This window comes from Hylaeus anthracinus, unplaced genomic scaffold, assembly GCF_026225885.1.
Source record: "Hylaeus anthracinus isolate JK02 unplaced genomic scaffold, UHH_iyHylAnth1.0_haploid 12001, whole genome shotgun sequence".
NCBI classification, from domain to species: Eukaryota; Metazoa; Arthropoda; class Insecta; order Hymenoptera; family Colletidae; genus Hylaeus; species Hylaeus anthracinus.
This window is the reverse complement of record NW_026534348.1, coordinates 14848913-14869344: the sequence shown is the minus strand read 5'-3', so window position 1 is coordinate 14869344 and position 20432 is coordinate 14848913. Positions and strand designations below refer to the sequence as shown.

General features: G+C 42.0%; 1 protein-coding gene across 2 annotated transcripts in view; it reads left to right on the top strand.

The window, feature by feature from the left end:
* Positions 1 to 959: 959 nt before the first annotated feature.
* The window catches only part of LOC128890569 (protein madd-4), a 291690-nt gene continuing 272217 nt past the window's right edge, over positions 960 to 20432 (top strand). For both annotated transcript variants that reach the window (XM_054149201.1, XM_054149200.1), the window contains exon 1: positions 960 to 1585. In XM_054149201.1, coding sequence (XP_054005176.1) covers positions 1562 to 1585 — 24 coding nt within the window. In that variant the 5' untranslated portion in view covers positions 960 to 1561. The remainder of the gene's footprint in view (positions 1586 to 20432) is intronic.

Sequence of the window (20432 nt, the reverse complement as noted above, 5' to 3'; positions counted from 1 at the left end):
CGATGACTTCGATGACCTGGGTCCTCGTTCATGTTCTGACTTCCGAGTGGCACTGTCGCAAAATAAACATCGTAAGCAAACATTGAGAGTTAGAAAGTCTATTATAAATTATATTAATATCCCACACGAAGGATCCAACAATAACCATCATTTTAGCAAACTGATATCCTAACAAAACTTTGAAAAATTCTAAAACCTAAGTATTTATCACAGGTAAAAATAGTTTTCTCCTAATACGTAATATCATGTAACAATCTACACAAAGGTATACAAAACTCAGCTTCTACAAGTGCGAAGCCATAAACATTGTGCTACACACTAAAACCAAGAATAGAACACCGGTTAGGTTATTTTTACTCAAGTGCTCAAGTGTTAAGGGTAGATCGAGGTCTGCAATTGTCAAACTACCCCCTCTTTCGAAACCCCGTCGCTTCGTTAATTCTTCCTCTTCCAAGGACCGCCGCGACTCGAAGTGCTCCTGACTCCCAAAACTTGTCAACCCCCGACGGAGATATCAATTTTTTTAAAGCGATTAGGGTAGTCGCGCGTCTAAAAGCGGACCGGGCGCGTTCGTCCGCGATCGCCGCAACCCCGAGGTTGTGTCCGTCTCCCTCCAACGTTTCAACGTCTCGATGAGAGCGTCCTTCTCCATGCTCTTACCCCGTTGGTCGTGCAGCCGAACCACCCCTACGGCGGCACTTTATTTCAACCTCGGCACCAACGCGAAATGGGTGGACGCGGGGTTGGCGGGTACGTGCCAAAAGGGGCGAGCGAGACCTAGCTGAAGCGAGAACGAGAGGCTCGCAGTGGGGGTGGCACGAGGGTTGGAGTCGGTTAGACGAGTAGGGTGACGGGGTGAGGGAGGGGGGAAGGGCTGACTGGTGTTTCTCCGCGAACCCCTCCACCCCCCACCTTGGCCGCACGGGCGCCAACGTCAAGCGCTTTCGAGACGTTAAGGCCGACACTCGTGCGGCGCACTTCGGCCCGACGACATCGGCCGCGTTCGTTGGACACGTGCGTTTCGGTACCCTTCGGAGCAACCCCCATCGAGGAACGACGACACAGTCGCGCGCCACGAGGTCGTACACGAATCATCCCCTCGTTAAACGTTCCACGGTCACGGTTCTCTAATTCGTGTTCTCCCCATTTCTTCTCTCTTCTTGGTATTTTTTTCGATCCGTCGATTTGTCAAATTGATTTTTTTTCGAGTGCCCTTCTCCCTCCCTCGCACATCACGTGGCGTGACAAAATACGTTTCAAAGTGACGATGTGCAAACCTTATCGCGACGGAGGGTGAGAAAGTGTGACGTCTATATGTAAATTGTATTTAAAGTGAGACACTGCGACACGGTGATTCGTCTTGGTGAAGAGTTGAACCGGTTCCTCGATGCGCCCTTCTCTGGAGGGCGCAGCCTGTACGCGGTGGGAAGTCGAGGACCTTTGACGAAAGCTCGCGGGACAGAGTACGAGCGAGCGGAGTTGCGGCGCTGAATAGGCGTACCGGGAGCTGGAGACTACGCGGACGACACAAGTCTTTGACGATCGACGACGACGGGGGACCATGAAGAAATCTTACCTCGTTTTCGTGAGTATCGAGTGAAAGTTCTTTTTCCCCTTATCTTGTAAGAGCAAAGGACGGGCTGATTGGAGTGTGCACCGTTCTCCGTCTTCGCTCTCTTTTTTCGTTCGTCTTTCGCGCGATTCTTCGGGGAGTTTGGCACCCTCTGGAACTCGAACGATGGCGTTTGCACGCTTCCCTTGGCTCATTCTTGCTCCTTGCCGAAGATCAAAGACCACCCTCGTTTTAATCTGCCAATGGCGGAACCGTGAGAGTCCTCCCAAACGAACTTCGTTCTCGCTTTAAGAGGTCACCGTGTGCCCTTTTCGAGCACCGTCGTGTCCCTTTTACGCGCGACATCGTGTCCCTCGTTCTGACCTTTCGCCTCGATCCTCTCAATGGTTCAAGAACGACGAAATTAACGTACGGACCACGTGACTCTGTTCACTCGGGAAGGGAATGGGGTCAGTCCGTACACGCGATCCGCGCAATGTCGATTTCGAGACTTTTCGGAGCTCGAGGAATCCGCTTGGGTGTTTTACGAGCGAAATTTCACCTTTCCAAACGGGCCACCTGAGACCGACGGTCTTGCAGACGATCCAACATGACGCTGGAGATTAAATTGGTACTTGGGAGATCGGTTCTGGCTGATTCCGCGGTCTGTTAAAATTCATTTGTAGCGAGATGAAAATAATTGAGTGGATATCAGGGGTTTGGGAATAATTAAGTTCCTTGGCGATCTTCGGAGCAAAACGGAGTTACGATCGAGTTTGTAAATCAATTATAAAGTTCTTGTAATTAATTCACTACTTTATGTAGACAATTGAAGATGTTTCTCTTTTCCTAGCACGTATTGCAGATAATAAAAAATTACTTAAAGTACAGAGACATTGAAGAACTACTCTTTGATTCAACCGGTGACCAGAGAGGTCGTAATTAGTATCAGTACTTTTTTGACGACATTATTCGAGGGAAGTTTTCAGTGAAATCGTATACGTTTCACCGAAGTTAGAGCGACAGCTTGAATTCCGACTGCGCGGTATGTTTTTCACCGTTGATATTTCGAGTCGGAAATTTGGGTTACGGTAAATCAGAATTTGAAAGCGCAGTTGCATAGACTCGGGATGAATGATCAATTTTCCAAGCTTGTACAATATTTAGGTCGTGCGCACGATACTGCACGAGGGATTGTCGCATAAAAGTAATAAGGCAAAAATGAGAGATAAATTCGCGGACAAAGGGCGTGCTTCGCGAAACCAGTCATCGTTGATTACGGTCCGAATACGAAGCAAATTGCTGCCCGATTCGATGGCAATATCAACTGCTATCGAATTCCGTATGATAAACTCCAATTTTGTGACGCGTGCTTTCGACTGTTTGAGGTCCTCTGGACGCGTCCAGGGTAAGAAGTAGAATGTTAGACTCTAGATGAAACGTGGATTTGCATATCTTAAAAAATTAGGGGACTACGCGTGCAATTTTCTCTTCTACGCAAACACATTACTCTCCTTCGTAATTGCTTCTAAATAGAATTTATGTATTTATAGAAATATGTGAGTTAAGATCGAACAAGTTTATTCTATGCGTGTATGTAGAATATTAATACAATGCTATTCTATCTCGTGCGCCACGAATGCATAAAACACGCAGTTCGTTTCTTTCTCGAAACGAACAAACCCTCGTTCTAATTGTCATTTTCCATCGGGCACTGAGAGTGTCCGCAGTCGAACATTGTCGTTCCGGAAACGCGTGATACGGTATCGTTCTAAACTCTGCATTCACCGCGTTCTAATTAATATCTCCGCCAGTGTCGCGAAGTTGGCATGGAGCGGCGGATTTCGCATCAACGGAATCGCAGTCGCTCGCAACTGCATCCACGGTACCTGAAGAAAGTTATATGCCTTTTGAATCGCATTGTACGAATTTTGGGCCATTGCTGTTTGACGCTGCAGAAACTTGGCCGAAACTTACGAGCGTCGCTCCGCTGCGTACAATGCTGGAGGAAAGAGCTTCCTCCAGCGCTTCCCTCGTTTCGTAGGAGTGTTTCGAAAAGAACTTGCGAATGTGCAAAGCCAACGTATGGCCTGCCTCTGGCTACCCATTGGACGCATTCCTCGGTTACTCTGATTCTCAGGAATGCTCGTCGTGACGTTTTCATCGGAGATGAAATGAAAATATTTTTCGTTCTTTTTATTAACAGAAAATTTACTGGCTCTTGGAGCCAATCAGCAAATTTAATCAATGTAGATGTCGGGTGTGTGGACAACACTGAGCAGCGTTTCCATTGACAATTACAATTCATCATTTACATTTGTAGATCAGTTGACTTTTGTCTCTTTAGGCATCTCGTTTTTGGTGCTTAACTCATTTAGCATCTTAGCTAGTTCCTTGGGATGATTTGTTATTTTATTTTTATATATAGTTGTAAATTTCTTATTCTGGACGTGCTCGTTGACATGTATCCCTAAATCTTTATCGGAAGGTATCGCTACAGATATATCATGGTGAAATGAAAATATGAACTCTAATTCGTGTATTCAATCGAGAAAATTGTTGAGAAATATCGAAGATCGATAGAGTATGTTGATATAAAGTTAGTTTGTTTTTATTTTGAATATTTTATTACCTTGAGTGAATATAGATCGCACCGCTTGGTATCGATTAGAATTCCTCTTTAAAAAAACAAGCCTCTTTGTCCAACCCAATATTTTCACGCGACAAGTCTCTTATCCTTTCTGCGAGATTCTCAGCGAGAGATACCCTACTAAGGAACTTTGGAATCCGTCTTCATCGGCGAAGCGATGAGGAAAGATTAAAGGCCCAAGATACAATTCTCATTGAAAGAAGACGAACTCGGTGGAATCCTCGGCTGCGTCGATTTTATCTTTTTTCCTCATCTATTGTTTCAAAACTTCACGAATACTTCTCGAGCACTCCAATCTTCACGCCTATCGCGTTCGGAGCTCAACCCCAAATATTTCTGACCCGGTTTCAATTCTTTGGTAAACAAGCGCGGGGACGACAGGCCTCGAGAACCATCGAGGACAACGCCGAGATCTCTGTTACTTCTGTTAGGGAATTTTCTCACCTTCCTTTCGGGAGACATTTCTCGTCTCGACGAGAGTCTGCTTTAGTACCTGGCGATTTTGCGTGACCACCCTTGTAGCCAGAGCCCTCACCAGTCGAGGGACCATTGTAAGGCCTCTTCACGGCGGACCTGTCGTCTCTTCTCCCCCCTGCCACCTGTACCTGGCCTAAAGGGCTCGGGGAAGGTGTCTCGGACAATGGAGTCGGAATCAGCACGAGCCAACCGCCCGCAAACACCCAGCAAATACAAGTTCGTGAGCCAGTAGGAGATGAACGGATAACGGGTGGCGTGAAAACTGACTGCGGCGCGCGAAAGAATTTCGAGACAAACGTTTTGAACGTTCGAAAGAGCGGAGTTGAGCCAAGATTTTCAAAATAAGATAGGTTACATTGAGATTTCGAGGGATGATTTAGAAAATGTTGATGCAAAGGTAGGAAACCGAAGACGAGAGGTTCTGCTGAAAGTAAAGAAGATAGCAAACTGCATCGAATTCTAGAGAAATTAAAAAATGTGAGAGGTTCTGAAAGTCGCAAGGTTTCAGACTTTGTAGAGATCGCAAGCATTTATGTCGCTGCTGTGACATAGAAGCCTCAGATTTATTTCTCGATCACAAACGTATTCGAACGACTAAGTAATGGCGTACCATAGATATTCGTACCTTCTGTGTCTATTACAAGAGTTAGTATCAATTAAATGATAGGTTTGATATTTTCAAATAAATATTTCATTATAAATACACCCTCGGTCAGAAATATGTGGAGACCTACTACCTTCAACGAATAACTAATATACACCGTAAATAATTACTATTCAACTTTCGTTGCTAAATTCCATATTGGATGTCTATTTAACAACATTTAATAATATTAAATGTTTTGAGTGACATATTCAATTTTATACAGGAACTATGGGATCGTTTAGATAGTAAAGTTCAGAAAGAATTTTCAATATATTAAAAACATTTATGACGAAATATTACAAAATAAATGAGATAATATTACTTCGGATATAATGAAGAAATTAATACTATTCAAGTCTGATCAAAGAAATTTTAACATTATTTAGTCACCTCTATAGTCTTTTATCATTACTAATGCGATATTAAAGAAAATCTATTAATAAAATATATTCGCTAATGCAACATGAACATATCGAAACAAATGATATAATTGATATTAATAGATTCGCAACTTTTATTAGAGATTAGTTTCTACCAAGGAAGTGCCACATACTTCTGAGCAGGGGTGCGTGTACATAAATAAACATTACACTTGTATATTTTTATAATGAAAAATTTACTTGAAACCATCAAATCCATCATTTCATTTAGACTTTCTTCGATGGACACAGGGGGTAAGAATATTCATAGGACTGACTGTATTTATTAAATAACCATGATGTAATAATTTCGTAAACCGCTGTAAGTCGAAGGGAGACGGAATACTCGCGAGGGTGTGGTGTCGAGGAAAAAACGCTGAAGTGCTAGCCGTGTTAATGACGACACCGTTGGGATCACGAGTGGGCCGACGCTTGCAGATTCTCGCGGACGTTCTTGCACGATGGGAAATAGTGCTTGACATGAAATTATTTTTTCCTCCCGTATCGATCACGTGTTTCGAGAACGGTCTGCAAACACGGGTGTGTCATTACGAGTGAGCGTCGCGCACAGGCCTGGAATCGGGGCAAAAAAGATAATAGAAGCGGTTCGTGTAATCGCGCGACCCATTTGGCTCTCGGACGCGGAGCAGGAATTTTCGAGTTTGCAAAAATAATAAATATTCTCCGAGGCAGATAGTGACCATCTTCCGACTGTGTGTATAGGACTACAATGATTCATTCTCGAGGTAGGTAGCTGTGTTGTGTACTCATCAAAGTCTTGCGTAAGACTTGTTTACGTACCAAAGCAGTGTTTCTCAGACTGTGGAGTTGGGCAGGATCTGAAAGCTTCTAGGAAAATCTAGTTTCTGTAATATCGATTATTAGAAATACGCGTTGAAAGGTCGTTAGGAATGAAAACATTTATTGGTGTTCTAACTCGTTTCCTAAGCCCAAACACAGTTTGGATTAGAGAAGCCCAACGTTTCCAGTCTGTATACGAGGTCTCTCCCAAAAGTGTTCATCCTGAGGATATTCCTTTCCGAACCGTCGTGTTATTACGGAAACTAAGCTTTTACTACGTAAGGGTGACCATTTAAGCGTCCATATTGATGAAGAATGACTCCCTTTACTCACTGCAGTACAAGATGAAATACTCGTATCAGCACCTTCCTGGTAATAGTACCTTCCGCGATGGCGATAATTATAGGTAGAGGCGGCGCAGCGGTATTTTCAGAAGAGTTTGCAAACCGTTGTGCGCGGGTACGACGACAGGGAGCGACGGTACGTGCCAATTTCTCCCCCGGTTTGCGAGACAGCTTGTTGCGGCCTGTAGTACGGCTTGTTCGCGCAGTTCTGCCAGGTGGTGTTCATCGGGGGCTCGTTCACGGCTTTTGGCAGAACAGGCAAAGGTTGTCGGCCAAGTGCGATCACGCTTTGTCGAGCAACTCCGATGAATTCGGCCACGTTCGTTTTCTAACGAGCTGGAACGTCACAGGCCACAAGCGGAATTACAAGCGCTCGAACCAGCGAGAGGGCATGTAGCCATTCGCGCCGATATCCGTTCGCTCGTCTCTCTCTCTCTTTCTCTCTCTCTCTTTTCCTTTGTCCTTCTCGCGGCGCAACCTGTTGTGTTTTACCGATCAAAGTGTCAGATGGAACGTGGTAATTAGAGGTTCGACGATGAGGATCGACAATGTTGCTGTCGAGCTATCAGATATTCATCGAGAAAACCCATTCGTACCGCGCGATTGCATTACACGAGCTGCAGAATATGCATCCGATATCGCTTCCGACGGAAAGCGATACGCGGAACTCTTCGAGCCGCGATCGGCTGTTATGATTATTCTACAATGTTTGGTAACGATCAGGAACTCTGCGAATATGTTCACGGCGCAAACGACGTGTTTTCATTTTTGTAGAAGAGCCTTTCGTTTGTCTACGAGTTCTTCGAGGCAGGTGGTCGAAAAATTGGTTTTGAAAGCAGTTTTCCGAAGCACGAACGTGCTTGTTTACCAAGTCTGAATTATCGAATTTCTCTACATATGCAACTCTTCTGTCATAAACATCCTTTAAGCGTGTACTTTAAAGTACAATTCTCTCCAAAGCCCATACGGAAATGGAGCAGTCGTTGATAATTAAAATTTATGCAGATCCGATTGTTTCTTCCTAATTGACGGTTCGTGTCGCGCCACCGAATAGTGACGCTATTCTATGTAAAGTACCACGTCAAAGGCCTACAAGACCAACTTGTTCCGTGGGCCCTAGTTACACGGCTACCCATGGGAAATCTCAGCGAGCATCTCCGACGCTCCGCATCAGCTCCTGAGTCACTCGCGAGGCATAAGGAACCATTCTGTAGATATGTCTACGAGTGACTGGTGCACCGAGATCGGTAATGGCTGCGAGAATTTCCAGGGGTCTCCTCGGATTATTCCTTTGCCACGGACGCGAATGGATTCTGGTCCAGCGTCCTACTCGATTCAGTCTTTCGATTAAATTTTCTCGATGCTCGCAGAAGTAACCATCTTGGACCGATTGTCGAACAGATCGATGCGAACGTTGCGTCAGGCAACTTCCTTAGGATGGGATTTTAACCCTTTGACTGTGAAGGGCGTATATATACACCCTCGTGGTGTGGACTCAGAGAAATGTTTACATTCGTTGAATCAATTTTTAAATAATATCAGCTCATAGGGGATCATGAGACGAAACTTTTTTATATTTATAGTTTATTCATAGAACGCTTAGTTTCGAAAGTAAAAATTGAAAAGTTAGGAGTTCGTTGCAAAAATTGAATTTTATGAAAAAGGTCTTCTAAGTTTTCAATTTTTATCTCTGAAACTGAACGCCGTATGAATAAACGGTACGTGTAAAAAGAATTTCGTTTTTAATTCTCTATAAGATGATATTTTTGTTAACTCGATTGTTCGACTGTTGTTTTTTTTTCATTAAGACAACAACAGGAAAAGGGTTTTTCAAGTTTTTGAAAAACCCTTGTTTGTATTAAACGATGTTTAATACAAATATTTGGAAGTGTTCAAACAGAAATGTTTCTAAATTCAGAACGCAGATCGATCCTGAATATTTGATTTATTCCTTGTAAATATGATAAGAGCTATCAGAGTTATTTTACATTAACGAGAGCTTGATCGAAGTAGCGAGGACATCGCCTCAAGGTTTCTTCGTAATTTATACTTCTGACTCCATCCTTTATTTCTGACAATTTGGCTAAGAATTTCTCGTCACACGGACGTTCATCCAAAGCACACACAACTAGAATTTTTACTTTTCGTTTCCGTCCTCCTCTTAGAGAGCCCTCTCGAGGTATACCTGGGGTAACCCTCTTGGCAACAATCGTCTTTATTCGCGCAACACGCGATGAATGGAGTAGCTAGGTCACCAACTATATTGGCGCAGCAAATTGCATGCATACTCCAGGGATTACGTTTTCGAGGACTGGGTGTGTCCTAAGTTCTCGAGCGCGTTAACAACGTTAACACTTTGTAGCCCCGAATGGAAGCCATTCGCGGGGGCCAGGGAACGACGCCGACGTCGTTATCGGTATCTGGCACATCGGTGTCTGGAAATGCGAGAAAGTTTCTTTTCGCGGTATCGGGAGACTCGTCCTCCCTCCTCCGAGTGCAAATACAAATTGAAAAGATCGGGAGAGTCCTGGGAGCACATTCGCGATAAAAAATGCGCTCATTACCGGAGCCCTCGAGGTAGCAGCGATCTCTGGCGCGAGTGGTTGTCCCTTCGATCAGCCTCTGCGTCGGACCTGGCGGTAAGTGGCCTGTTAATGGGTCGAGGAGCAACTCCGCTGGTCCTAGCCGGCACTTTACAGATTGCCCTCAAGTAGTAAGCCGTTAAGCCTCGTGCTGTACGGAAAATGTTTTAAGAACCGAAGGGCTGGCGGCCTAAAAGGATTATGGCCGAACGGCGTGACCACGCGCGAGAGAGCATTTAACTGTGGAAGCTCCACAAGCTTATCTCTCTAACGACCGCTCTCGCGTTTTACGGATTCTGTCGTCTGCCAATCGGCGGACCCGTGGCGCAGGTGAGATGTTCCGTGGATCCCGAGATTACGGAACGATCTATGAATCACCTGGGACGATAACGATGCTGGTACGTTTAGCAACGGATGCGCGCGTGGCTTCTCGCTATGAACGGTTGAGTCATTGCTATCTGGAATGACGCTTAGGTGTACTTTGCAGGCGAAATGTTTTCTGGGAGAGGCACGCATTGAGGAATCTATCGATCGAAGGGTTGGCAGGCGTGACAAGATTTTTCGTGAGGCTCGATTTTGGGTTCTGTTGATTCGCATCATTCTGGGCCAAGTGAAACTCTTTCTTCTTTTTTAACCCTTCGCACTCTGCACCATCTCGTTGCAAAATGCGCGAACAGGAATCGCATTACATAAAATAGTCTAACTTTGGAAACGTGTCTTTTTTGGTGTTATTAGACATGATTATAATGTCTTATAGCTTTCTTAAAGCGTTGGTGTCAGTAACAAAATTTGTTAGTCTTACATTTCTTCTCCACAAACTACTTTCTATCTAATATAATTACTTTCAAAATTAACACCACTACTCCCAAAAATTGGGAGAATCGATACCTAACGAATAAACGCATCCTCATTATGGAGCATCCATGGCTCTGAAATGTGAGCTTAGATGATATAAGATTTCAGGAAATGCAATCTCATACAATGAAACGTGATAACACGTTGAACGCTGTATGTATTCAATTGGATACGCCCATAGCGTAACGAGTATCATTCGAATACACACCACTTTCCCCTGTGATACCATTTGTACACTAATCGAGGGACTGCAATGAATTCATGTGGTGTATTGCGAACATTCGAGTTTATGAATATTGTCAAAGAACTTTATTTTAAAAAAATATTCTTTTTTATATTTTTTTAATCATTTTCAATTTATATTGCAAACCAGAATCGAACAATTTTCATTGTCCCCTGTCCTTCATAATCGACCTATAGGTTCCAATGGGACGAGGACTTAGTAGTCGAATAAAAACAAGTGTTTAATTTTCTCAATTTCGGCTAAAATACAGTCTCATATATATTCGTACCCTCTACGTTTATTAAAGAAGTTTCTCTAAATTAACTAATAGGTTCGATGTTTTCAAGTAAATGTTTCGTTATAAATATGTAGATGGATAAACTTTACACTTGTATATACAGGGTGTCCCAGATTTTAATGGACAAACTTGGGGAGCATATTCTACAAGTGGAAATAAGAAATGAATGTTATTTCAAGTTTGTTCAGAAACGCTTTATTACAAAGTTATAAACAAATAAAGTAAGAATTGATAACGATAGATTTTACTTTACTGAACATTCAAAGGTGGAACGTGTTTATCTTATTTGTCTATTCGTGTCATATTTACTTTTTTTATATGATTTGCTGTTTGTGATAATGACCAGTTGGATCAAGAATTGCGGTGAAACTGCCTGGAGTGTTCTCAAATGAGGAATACGCTGATATTTATTTCATCTACGGAATAATATCTCCGTTGCTGAAATGCAACAAAATAGGAAAGAGATTTATTCTGTAATAAGTTCCATAAAAAATCGATGCCAATCTTGTATTTGCGCCCAAGTACATTTTGAAATAATCCGATAAACACGTTCGACTTTTCAATGTTCAATAAAGCAAAATCCACCGTCATCAATTCTAACTTTATTTGTTTATAACTTTGTAATAAAGCATTTCTGAGCAAACTTCAAATAACATTTTTTCTGATTTCCACTTGTAGGATATGCTCCCTAAGTTTGTCCATTAAAACATGGGACACCCTGTATATAATGAAGAATTTATTGGGAAACATCAAACCTATCATTTAGTTTAGACAAATTCCTTCAATGAACACAGAGGGTACAAATATTTATAGGACCGACTGTATATGCAGTCTGACGTCAACATGCTTATTCTACTGTCATCTAACAATTCTCGTTCCGAAACACTGGCATCTCCCTATTAGTCGTGTATTGCACGGGAGATTTAACAAACGAGCTTGAAATTTATACGTGGACGAGTAGAGTAACACTCAGACGGCACGATTAACGTCACAACGGCAAGAGGCATAGAAACGTGTCCAACTTTGTGACCGATTTACGTGCCAAAGAAGTACAATGCTCTCCCTCTGTAATAGCCACTCTCGCGTTTTATGGATTCTCTAGCACCAATCGATATGGCCAAGACGTTTCGGATGACGTTGGATCGAGTAAGTCCAGCCGCAGAGCGAGACGGTGCTCGTGCCTAGTTTCCTTTCATCATTCTGAGCTGGTAATGGACCAGTACCGTCGGGGATCCTCTATACATCGCGGTCTCGAGTTCTTCGTCTACCGTGGTAGTCAGTAATTTGGCGTCTGCTGTTTGCCGCGGACGTTTCAATGAAACATAACGTTTCTGGCCAACTCGTACTTTTCTATACGAGTCTGGGAAGCTTCTGGCAGCTAATGCTCGCGATTGATGTGTAAATTTGGAAATAGCGAACGCGCAGTTCTGTACAATATTGGAGTAATTTGTTCCCCAATTACTCCGTAAGTACATCGTGGAATTCGTGCGTGCAATTCGTCATTTAATCCACGAAGCCCAGTAGAAATTGATTCGTTAGCCTCCGAACAATGACAATTCAAAATTCGCAGTTATTCGACGATAATACCAGCACAATCAAAAGGCGCAGATCTGTACGAGCGGAAATTAATTTCCGTAATTTTTGACCTTGGTTTTTGCAATTCATCGGCATTTATTCGAGCGTGCTGTAACCGAGATCGTTAGCCCGTGTAATTTCCAAATGACGTCTTCACTTCGTAAAGCGAAATCACCGTTGCTTCCTAAATCTAGTCAAAACACGGCGGCACGCGCGTCGACGAGTGCATCCACGCTATCCACTCGCAACCAACACACCATCATTCTCCCTTAACGTTGCCTATTAACGTAACAGTAAGCGATTCTTGCGTGCATAGAGCAGATTTATCGCGCCCGATTAAACACCGTCTCTCTTCGTCTCTGCTTCTCTCTCTTGTCACGTACTCAAAAGATCGTCCAGCACGACGTCGTCGCACACATATGCCGGGAAAGCAATTACCCGCGTGAACCTCAGCTAGCAAACGAACAAAACAGCCAGAGAGGGGACCCCGCCCCGCTCTCGTGGCTTCGTCTAGGTGATTGATAGCCTTAGTCAGCTTTATACACTCTTACGACTGTTTCGGGAACCTGGTGACCGCCTACGTTTCCCCCCGCGGGGAATACAGGACTGTTCATAAATAAGGAATGGCTGGCCGGCAGGGCTTTCGTAACGATCGGCGTGAGTTGTAAAAATACACGGTGTATTTGCGAAGGCGAGCTTTCCAGGATGCTCCGTGGACGAATGTTTGCCCGCTCGGGAGACCCACGGACAGACATATTATGAAAATGGAATTTTTCTCGGATCGAGTCACCCCTTTAACGTCATTCGTGATGTTCTATACTCCGGGATGTAACCCAAAGCTAGTATACGCCGAATCTAAGGAGATCACGAAAATCGAGATTTTCGTCTGCGGCGATTCGCACGGAGAGCGAGCGATCGTGAAGAAGTCAGTTTGGAGATGTGTAAAAAATAAGAAACAGCTATTTTTTTATGAATAGGTTTGTTCTAGGTATCGTTAGTCGATGAATTACCATTGATTGATGTGCTGCACCGTTTCGAAGTACGGTCACCGAGCATATTTAATGCGACTTATTTTTTAAACTAAGTTTTGCTTTTATACCCCGTGCTTGTGCATCCGCGGCCCGCGGCCCGCAACATGGTAGCAAGTGCAAATTAGCCCTCAGGCAAAAGTGAGTTTGACACACCTGATCTATGGTCTTTCGCCATCGTTCTGAAAGCAATTGTCTGCCTCTGCAATACCATACTATTTCTCTGTATGCAAAGCCCTCACTCATCCACTTCGTTTGCATTGTTGAATTACCTAATGCCCAAAAGTGTACTATTTCTGTAACTATTTCTTCCAACAGTCCTGTGTTAACCCTTTCACACCTGAATTGTTTTTTTTTCTCGTACTAATGTAATTAATTTTTAGTAGTGTAGTATTCAAGAAAAACTGATTCTTCTTCATTAATCTTTAAATTTTCTTTCATTAATATTTAAATTTTGTATCTGTTCGGGAATCTCCCGAACGTAGAGAATTAATTGTTAATCAATCTCGCCCACACGAACTCTTCAATTTAAATAAATTAGCAAGAATTAACTCTTCCGTTTTGAGAGGAGATTCTTCTAACAGCGTCCTCAATTGCGTATGCCAGGTTTGAAAGGGTTATGAAATGATTTCATTTCGTTTTCAATTTCATAAACTGCATACCCTACGATATTTGGTAGACTTTACACGAGCTCTGTTTCGATCGGTAATTTAAAAATACCTGTAGGAACAGTAATAGAATATATGACGGGACAAGCTGGCATGCTATCGCCCTGTATGCGTGTCCAAGATTCCATCGAAGACACCCCGATAGAATATTTCCTCTATCACCGATCGATCCCTAGCCTGGAATTCGGGATTTCAGTACTCGCGCGACTAGTAACGAGGACGACAAGATTAGATATCGATTACATCGATGTCACGCATTGCAGATGAAACGATAGTTCGCTCGAGCGACGCGATGGAAAGGGATTACCTCGAGGAAACGAATAAGGAGTATCGATTTTAAAATGGAAATAGTTTCGATACCCAGGTACACCATCTATTATTAACCTAGGAGCCGTTATCGACGTCGATTACAGCTGCACCGACTCGCGACCGTCTAATTCTGGTCAGGTTATGCATGAACTCCGAAAAAAAAAACAGTTGGACGAGGTCAATTTTGGTACAAGATTGTTCTCTTTATTAAATCTCTTGGTCTCTTCAATGAATAAATACGCAATCTTGAAATCTCTAAATGTAGGTTCATTTTGGAGCAGAATTGCAACGATATTCTTAGCGATGTTGATTCGCTCGCCGTGGTATACTACTGTGATAAGAAAATAGCAAGACTCTTCAAATAAAACACAAACGGCTTATTTAATTTTCCAAATTTATTTCATCCCCTTCGAAGTAGTCCCCATTGGAGAGGATACACTTTTGCCAACGTTTTTTCCAGTCTTCCAAACAACGGTTAAATTAGATTTCCGGAATAGACTTCAGGGTGCGCAACGATTCTCGTTGAATAGTTTATAACATTTAAATGAAAAAAGTCTTACTACTCTTTTATCACAGTAGTACATACAGTTTAGGAGTTATAATTTGTGATTTTAAAATATGTATATATTTATGAACGCTTCAGTCACTGAAAATAAAGTTCCGTAATCAGTGGCGCCATTTTCGCTAGATATTACCTCTTAGCATATGTCATTCATACCTGTCTGTGAATACTATTTCCTTGTACGTATCTACGTAGCGGATATCGACTCTGTCAGTCACTACTTTTTCCAGTCAACATTTGGATATTCACTCGGCTTGCGTGGTCTTCGTAATGGTATTCTAAATCGCATATGTTTGATCCTATTAAGTAAATATTCTTATTTAATAGGAATTAAAATATGTGTTCGCGGGATATAAAGGACTTTAACTTATCTTATATTCTTAAAAAGATTAATATTAGTATATTTGTTATTCTATTCTTCTTGATTACATTTATACTAGTAGATAGAAAGGACCCTTTCGTTTTCGCGTTCACACGCTCCAGCGCCATACTGTTCACTACCTTTTGTAAAGGCTATCGTAGGATGCAAAATTACACTTATCTTAATAATAGAAAATAATATACTGTCGCAATCTCTTTCAAAACGTGTCTATTTCTCAACTCGAGCAGTCCATCTGACTCTGGTTCTCTCCTTGCGCTTGTATACATATTTTCAAACACATACTCCCTTCTCACTCACTCCTGTCTCACACACACCTTTCGCTCTTCGCTTAACCAATCATTCGTACTTGTCACCCGTCGCTCGATCTCATTTGATCACATTCATTCGGCGCGCATTTCGCACTGATTCAAACATTCACTCGCTACACTACTAAGAATAAATCTTTGAATTACAGAGTGGTATTACATCCAGAGATCGTCAGAGAAACAAAAGCCTTACCTAACTATTCTATCGAGCAACCATCTCGACTCGAATAAAATTTTGCTTAGCTGATGAGATCGAATCGAAAGAGGTAAATTCTCGGTAGAGACGTTGTCTCGATAGCGACCCAGTCTCGTCGTGAGAAAGCAACCTTAAAGCCAGCTTTCTCGCTTACCTACGTAACCGGTAGACCTAATCTCGCGCGAGGATTCCTCGAGGGTGTCACGTTATGCGGACCGATACGAGCGATAAGACGCGTGTACACAACTATTCCGGAGTAGTCAGACCATTGTCGAAGTACGAGGAAATGATTTCTACGAGTTTCGACTGGCGCGCTCTTGCGACCGCGTGCACACAGACACTCGGGTTAGGTCGATGGTTTGTATATGGCGCCTTTATCGACGGGACAAGCCCCCTTATCTATCGACATGGTCGTTACTTCGATTGTTTCGTTGGACTGGCGACTATTCAGCCGCCCGTACAGCCCTGTATTCCTGTCCTCTCATTAGGAAATCGTTTCTCGATAGCCTGGGTATGGATGGTTGCCAATTTTCAAATATTTTGGCTCCTCGTTACAATGGTGTAATCTCATACGTGTAAGTCACGTGGTAGTTTGACCCTCAGTGGCTGTAACTATGTTCAATCGTAGGTACAGTACGAGTTTAGCGAACCCGAGGTATACGAGCTGTAAGAGTGGCAGTGGCCCAAATAGACTACTGGCATCACTAGGAATTTAATTACAATTAAGTAACTTCTATCGGAATATTCTCTATAAAACTTCAGTTGTAATATACAGGACTCCGGTTAAAATATACAGGGTATCACGTAGCTAGTGGTACAAGCGAGTAAGGAGTGATTCTATGTGAAAAATTGAAACGAGAATGTAGAATAAAATTTGTTGAGCTTTATTTTCGATAAAAATAAGTTTGAAAATTTGTCGAATACACGTGTACTTAGTTTAGCTTCAGTTCGACGGACTTCTGCAACGTCTATAAACATTGTCAACACGATGGTATCTCTTATGATAATTTTACTTTCTTTTTATGCTTATGATCTAGAATGAAATCCGATGAGCTGAAGCTAAATCAAGTACACTTCTGCATTTTCGATTCACTTTTTTACGTAGAATCGCCCTTCTACTCGCTTGTACCACCAGTTACGGGACACCTTGTATATGTTGGATAGCTTGAATGTACATCTTGACGAAGAGTTGAAAAATGTTTTAAGCCCATGAATAGAATTGCAGCGTGAAATCAGGATTTCATGAAGCCGTGTTGTCAGCATATGGAAGGAGATAGGAATATCTATCGAGTGAGTCGGTTAAGTCGGTAGTTTGATGCTGTTCACGCTTTTCCATTCGATTTTCTACTACGACTTCACCGTTTCTCTGTCTACGTTGACAGGCTACCGGGATGCTGTCCTCTTTGCGGGGTACCTACCGTCAGAATGCAATTAATATACGAATCCATATCGATGAAAGAGGCGCGAAGCTACCAGAGGTATTCCACTTTCGCGTAGGTTCGCCATCGTGGTATGAATATATTCATGCGGGTGCACACATACGACGGGTTACAAGCCAGGGACGCTCCTTTTACGAGCCTATAACCGGGGGCAATTAAAATTTTTATATCGGACCTGCCATTTTGCACGCGATTGGGCGTGAAACGGGAGTAAATTGGTTTTGTAATGGCCGCGTGGCGCTCGAATTACTACGGATTCGATTTTATCGATGGAACAGCGAAAAATAATCTGCCCGTTCATAACAGCTGCCCCTTGCGCGACGGGGACGATCGAGCTCTGATTGATTCTTATCTTGCGTGACCTGGACATCTCTTTCCTTCAAAGGTATTTTTCTGCAACACAAAAGTAGAATTGGAAACAAAGTAAAATAGAATAGAAGTGGAATAACTCATTACTTGAGTGCGGATGTTTGTGCATTTATGACAAGTGGAAATATGGACAAATATATGAGAAGTGTATGAGAACTTTTATTTAAATTTCAGTTCTTTGTCTACATTTGTAAAAATTTGAATTTGCATCAACACTCTACTCAACCCGAAGAAAAACAATTACTAAGCTTTAAGAAACATCGCGTCATTAAATTAAATATCAATCTATTTCGTTAAGATTAAAGATCAATCGAATGGAGAGTTCTTATATTCAATGTCGAGCTATTTTTAAGACTCGGTACAACGAAAAACATCAGCACAACAAAATTATCGTTGCACGAGTATCATTTCAATAATTACGTAACGGGAATGAAGCAACGTTGATGACCTTTAACTTATTCAGTTTCAAAGTTCGTACGATTTAACGTAATTGTGTTCGGTGTTGAACTGACATTTTCTGGCGTGATGAAATTAATTACATCATTATTCGAAAGCACCTTTTAACTTGAATATGAATTATCTTTGCATTAACGATCTTATTGTGGATGGCGTAGTAGTCGCGCTGGATATTTTATTTAAAAAATGTTCGATTCGATTAAATAGAAGAAATTAATTTTTCGGCCAGTTATATGGTGCAATTGTTTGTTGTTATTATTTTAGACAACATGACTACAGTGCAATCGGTCCAGTCAAATGGACTAATAAAAGGGTTCGCAGTAAACGATAGAGTAAAATAAATGAAACGTTAACAAAAGAAATATTTCAACATTGTTTTGTTTCTTCTGGAATCGGAGAAAGACTTTGTATTAAATTTCATCTTATACATTGTGTTTCATTTAACAGAAGCTTCTAAAATAATTATGTTGATCTTCAAATCACTTTAAGTTTGAATTTAAAAGATGTTCGAAGTTAACAACGGCAATCATTTTGAATATTTTCTAAATTTTTTTCTGCGTGATTTTTGTTGTTCAAGATTATGTAAAAATCAACGTTACGAACAGTTTAATTTTTTATTTTTTTACATAAATATATTAGGTCTACCGGAAAGTTTCTGTCTGTTTTTAAATTAAAACAAAATAATAAATTTCTCGTGCCTTGAATAAATTTTATTGAATAATACAATTTTCATCATTATTTATGACATCTTGCCAGCGTGATTGCAATTTGTATATCATTTTTAACGAATATGCGCATACTTGTTGGAACTTGTAAAAATTTGAATTTGCATCAACACTCTACTCAACCCGAAAAAAAAACAATTACTAAGCTTTAAGAAACATCGCGTCATTAAATTAAATATCAATCTATTGCGTTAAGATTAAAGATCAATATTCAAAATTAACGCTCATCGAATTTCCATTTGCAAACGATCGATGTTAAAAATCCTCGCCAGGCTTCCATGGAACGATTCGAATCGCGCCAATGGACGAGCAGTTTGACGATTATGGCTGCGGTGGGTAATTGCATCGAATTTAACCGCGAGTCCTCGCTTTCGCAAACTCGCGTCTCGGTATATGCACAGAAGCACATGCTCCAGCGTATTGTAAGGCTCGCGGTGCACTTTGTTAACGCACGGTGGCTGTACGGTTCGTGTTCGTCGACAATCCAGCAACCATAACGCGTTGGTCCACGATTACAACGGCTGGGTTCATTATTATCGCGCAACCGCTCCGCGATGTGTACAAAAAGCTTTCACCGTCGTTATCCTCGCGGGGGTCGGTGAATTAATTCTGAGGGATCGTCTGTGTCTGCGTTTCGCGCAGGATTCGACGAATTTCCATGCAATTTCAGAGCTGAAAGGACATTGACCACTTTTGAGTGGTCGCCGTATCCACTACCCACGTATTCATGCTACCTCAAACGCTGATTTCAAACGGTTGATGTATCTTTAGGGTGAAAATGCTGAAATACTTGTACATTGTTACATAGTTAGCTTTTCGATACATTAAAGTACAATGTAATCACGTATAAGAGAAACATTCCAAATTTTTTGTTGATAATACTCCAAGACTATCAGGATGCTGATTACGTTCAGTGTTATATTATTCAATGCTACGTGTGCAAATGCTTTTGAGAGCCAGAGTTTATTTAAATTTTCCTTTTCATTGTATCGACCTGTTCCCATTCAAAGCAGTTCGTGGTTCCAAGAATACCTCTCTTTAGTACTTTATCAGGCATCCATTGTCTTCCATCACGTTTGGCGCAATGCTTCCCCGTACGATCAGCTAATTTACGAGATTATGCCGCATTAGTTATGGAAAGAATAATTCAACGAGTCGAGTTCTGTCTTGTCTTTGAGGGATTATGCAAATCGGATCGATTCGAATCTCGGGATTACTCGTCGAGGTATTTCGAATCGCGATAATCGTCGCTAACTGTCGCTCGCTCCTCCTAATTACTTTCTGTCGCGAGTTCGCCGCCTGTCTTCTCGATTTCTTTTCTTCCTCCCTGGGGAGGCTCCTCCCGGCAGGTTTCACGGTGCTTTGAGTCACAAACGGAACCGCGAAAAATGCTGTCACCGCGCGACGTACTGCACTTAAGCTGGATTTTCACGTGCAGAAACTATGGACGCTGATTGCATCTTTACTGGGGATGTACGAGAAGATTGAAAATTCATTTCGTGAATTTCTCCTGAAGGAACTATTATGTAAATATTAAATTCATTGTTAGCAATATATTTGCTATATTTTTG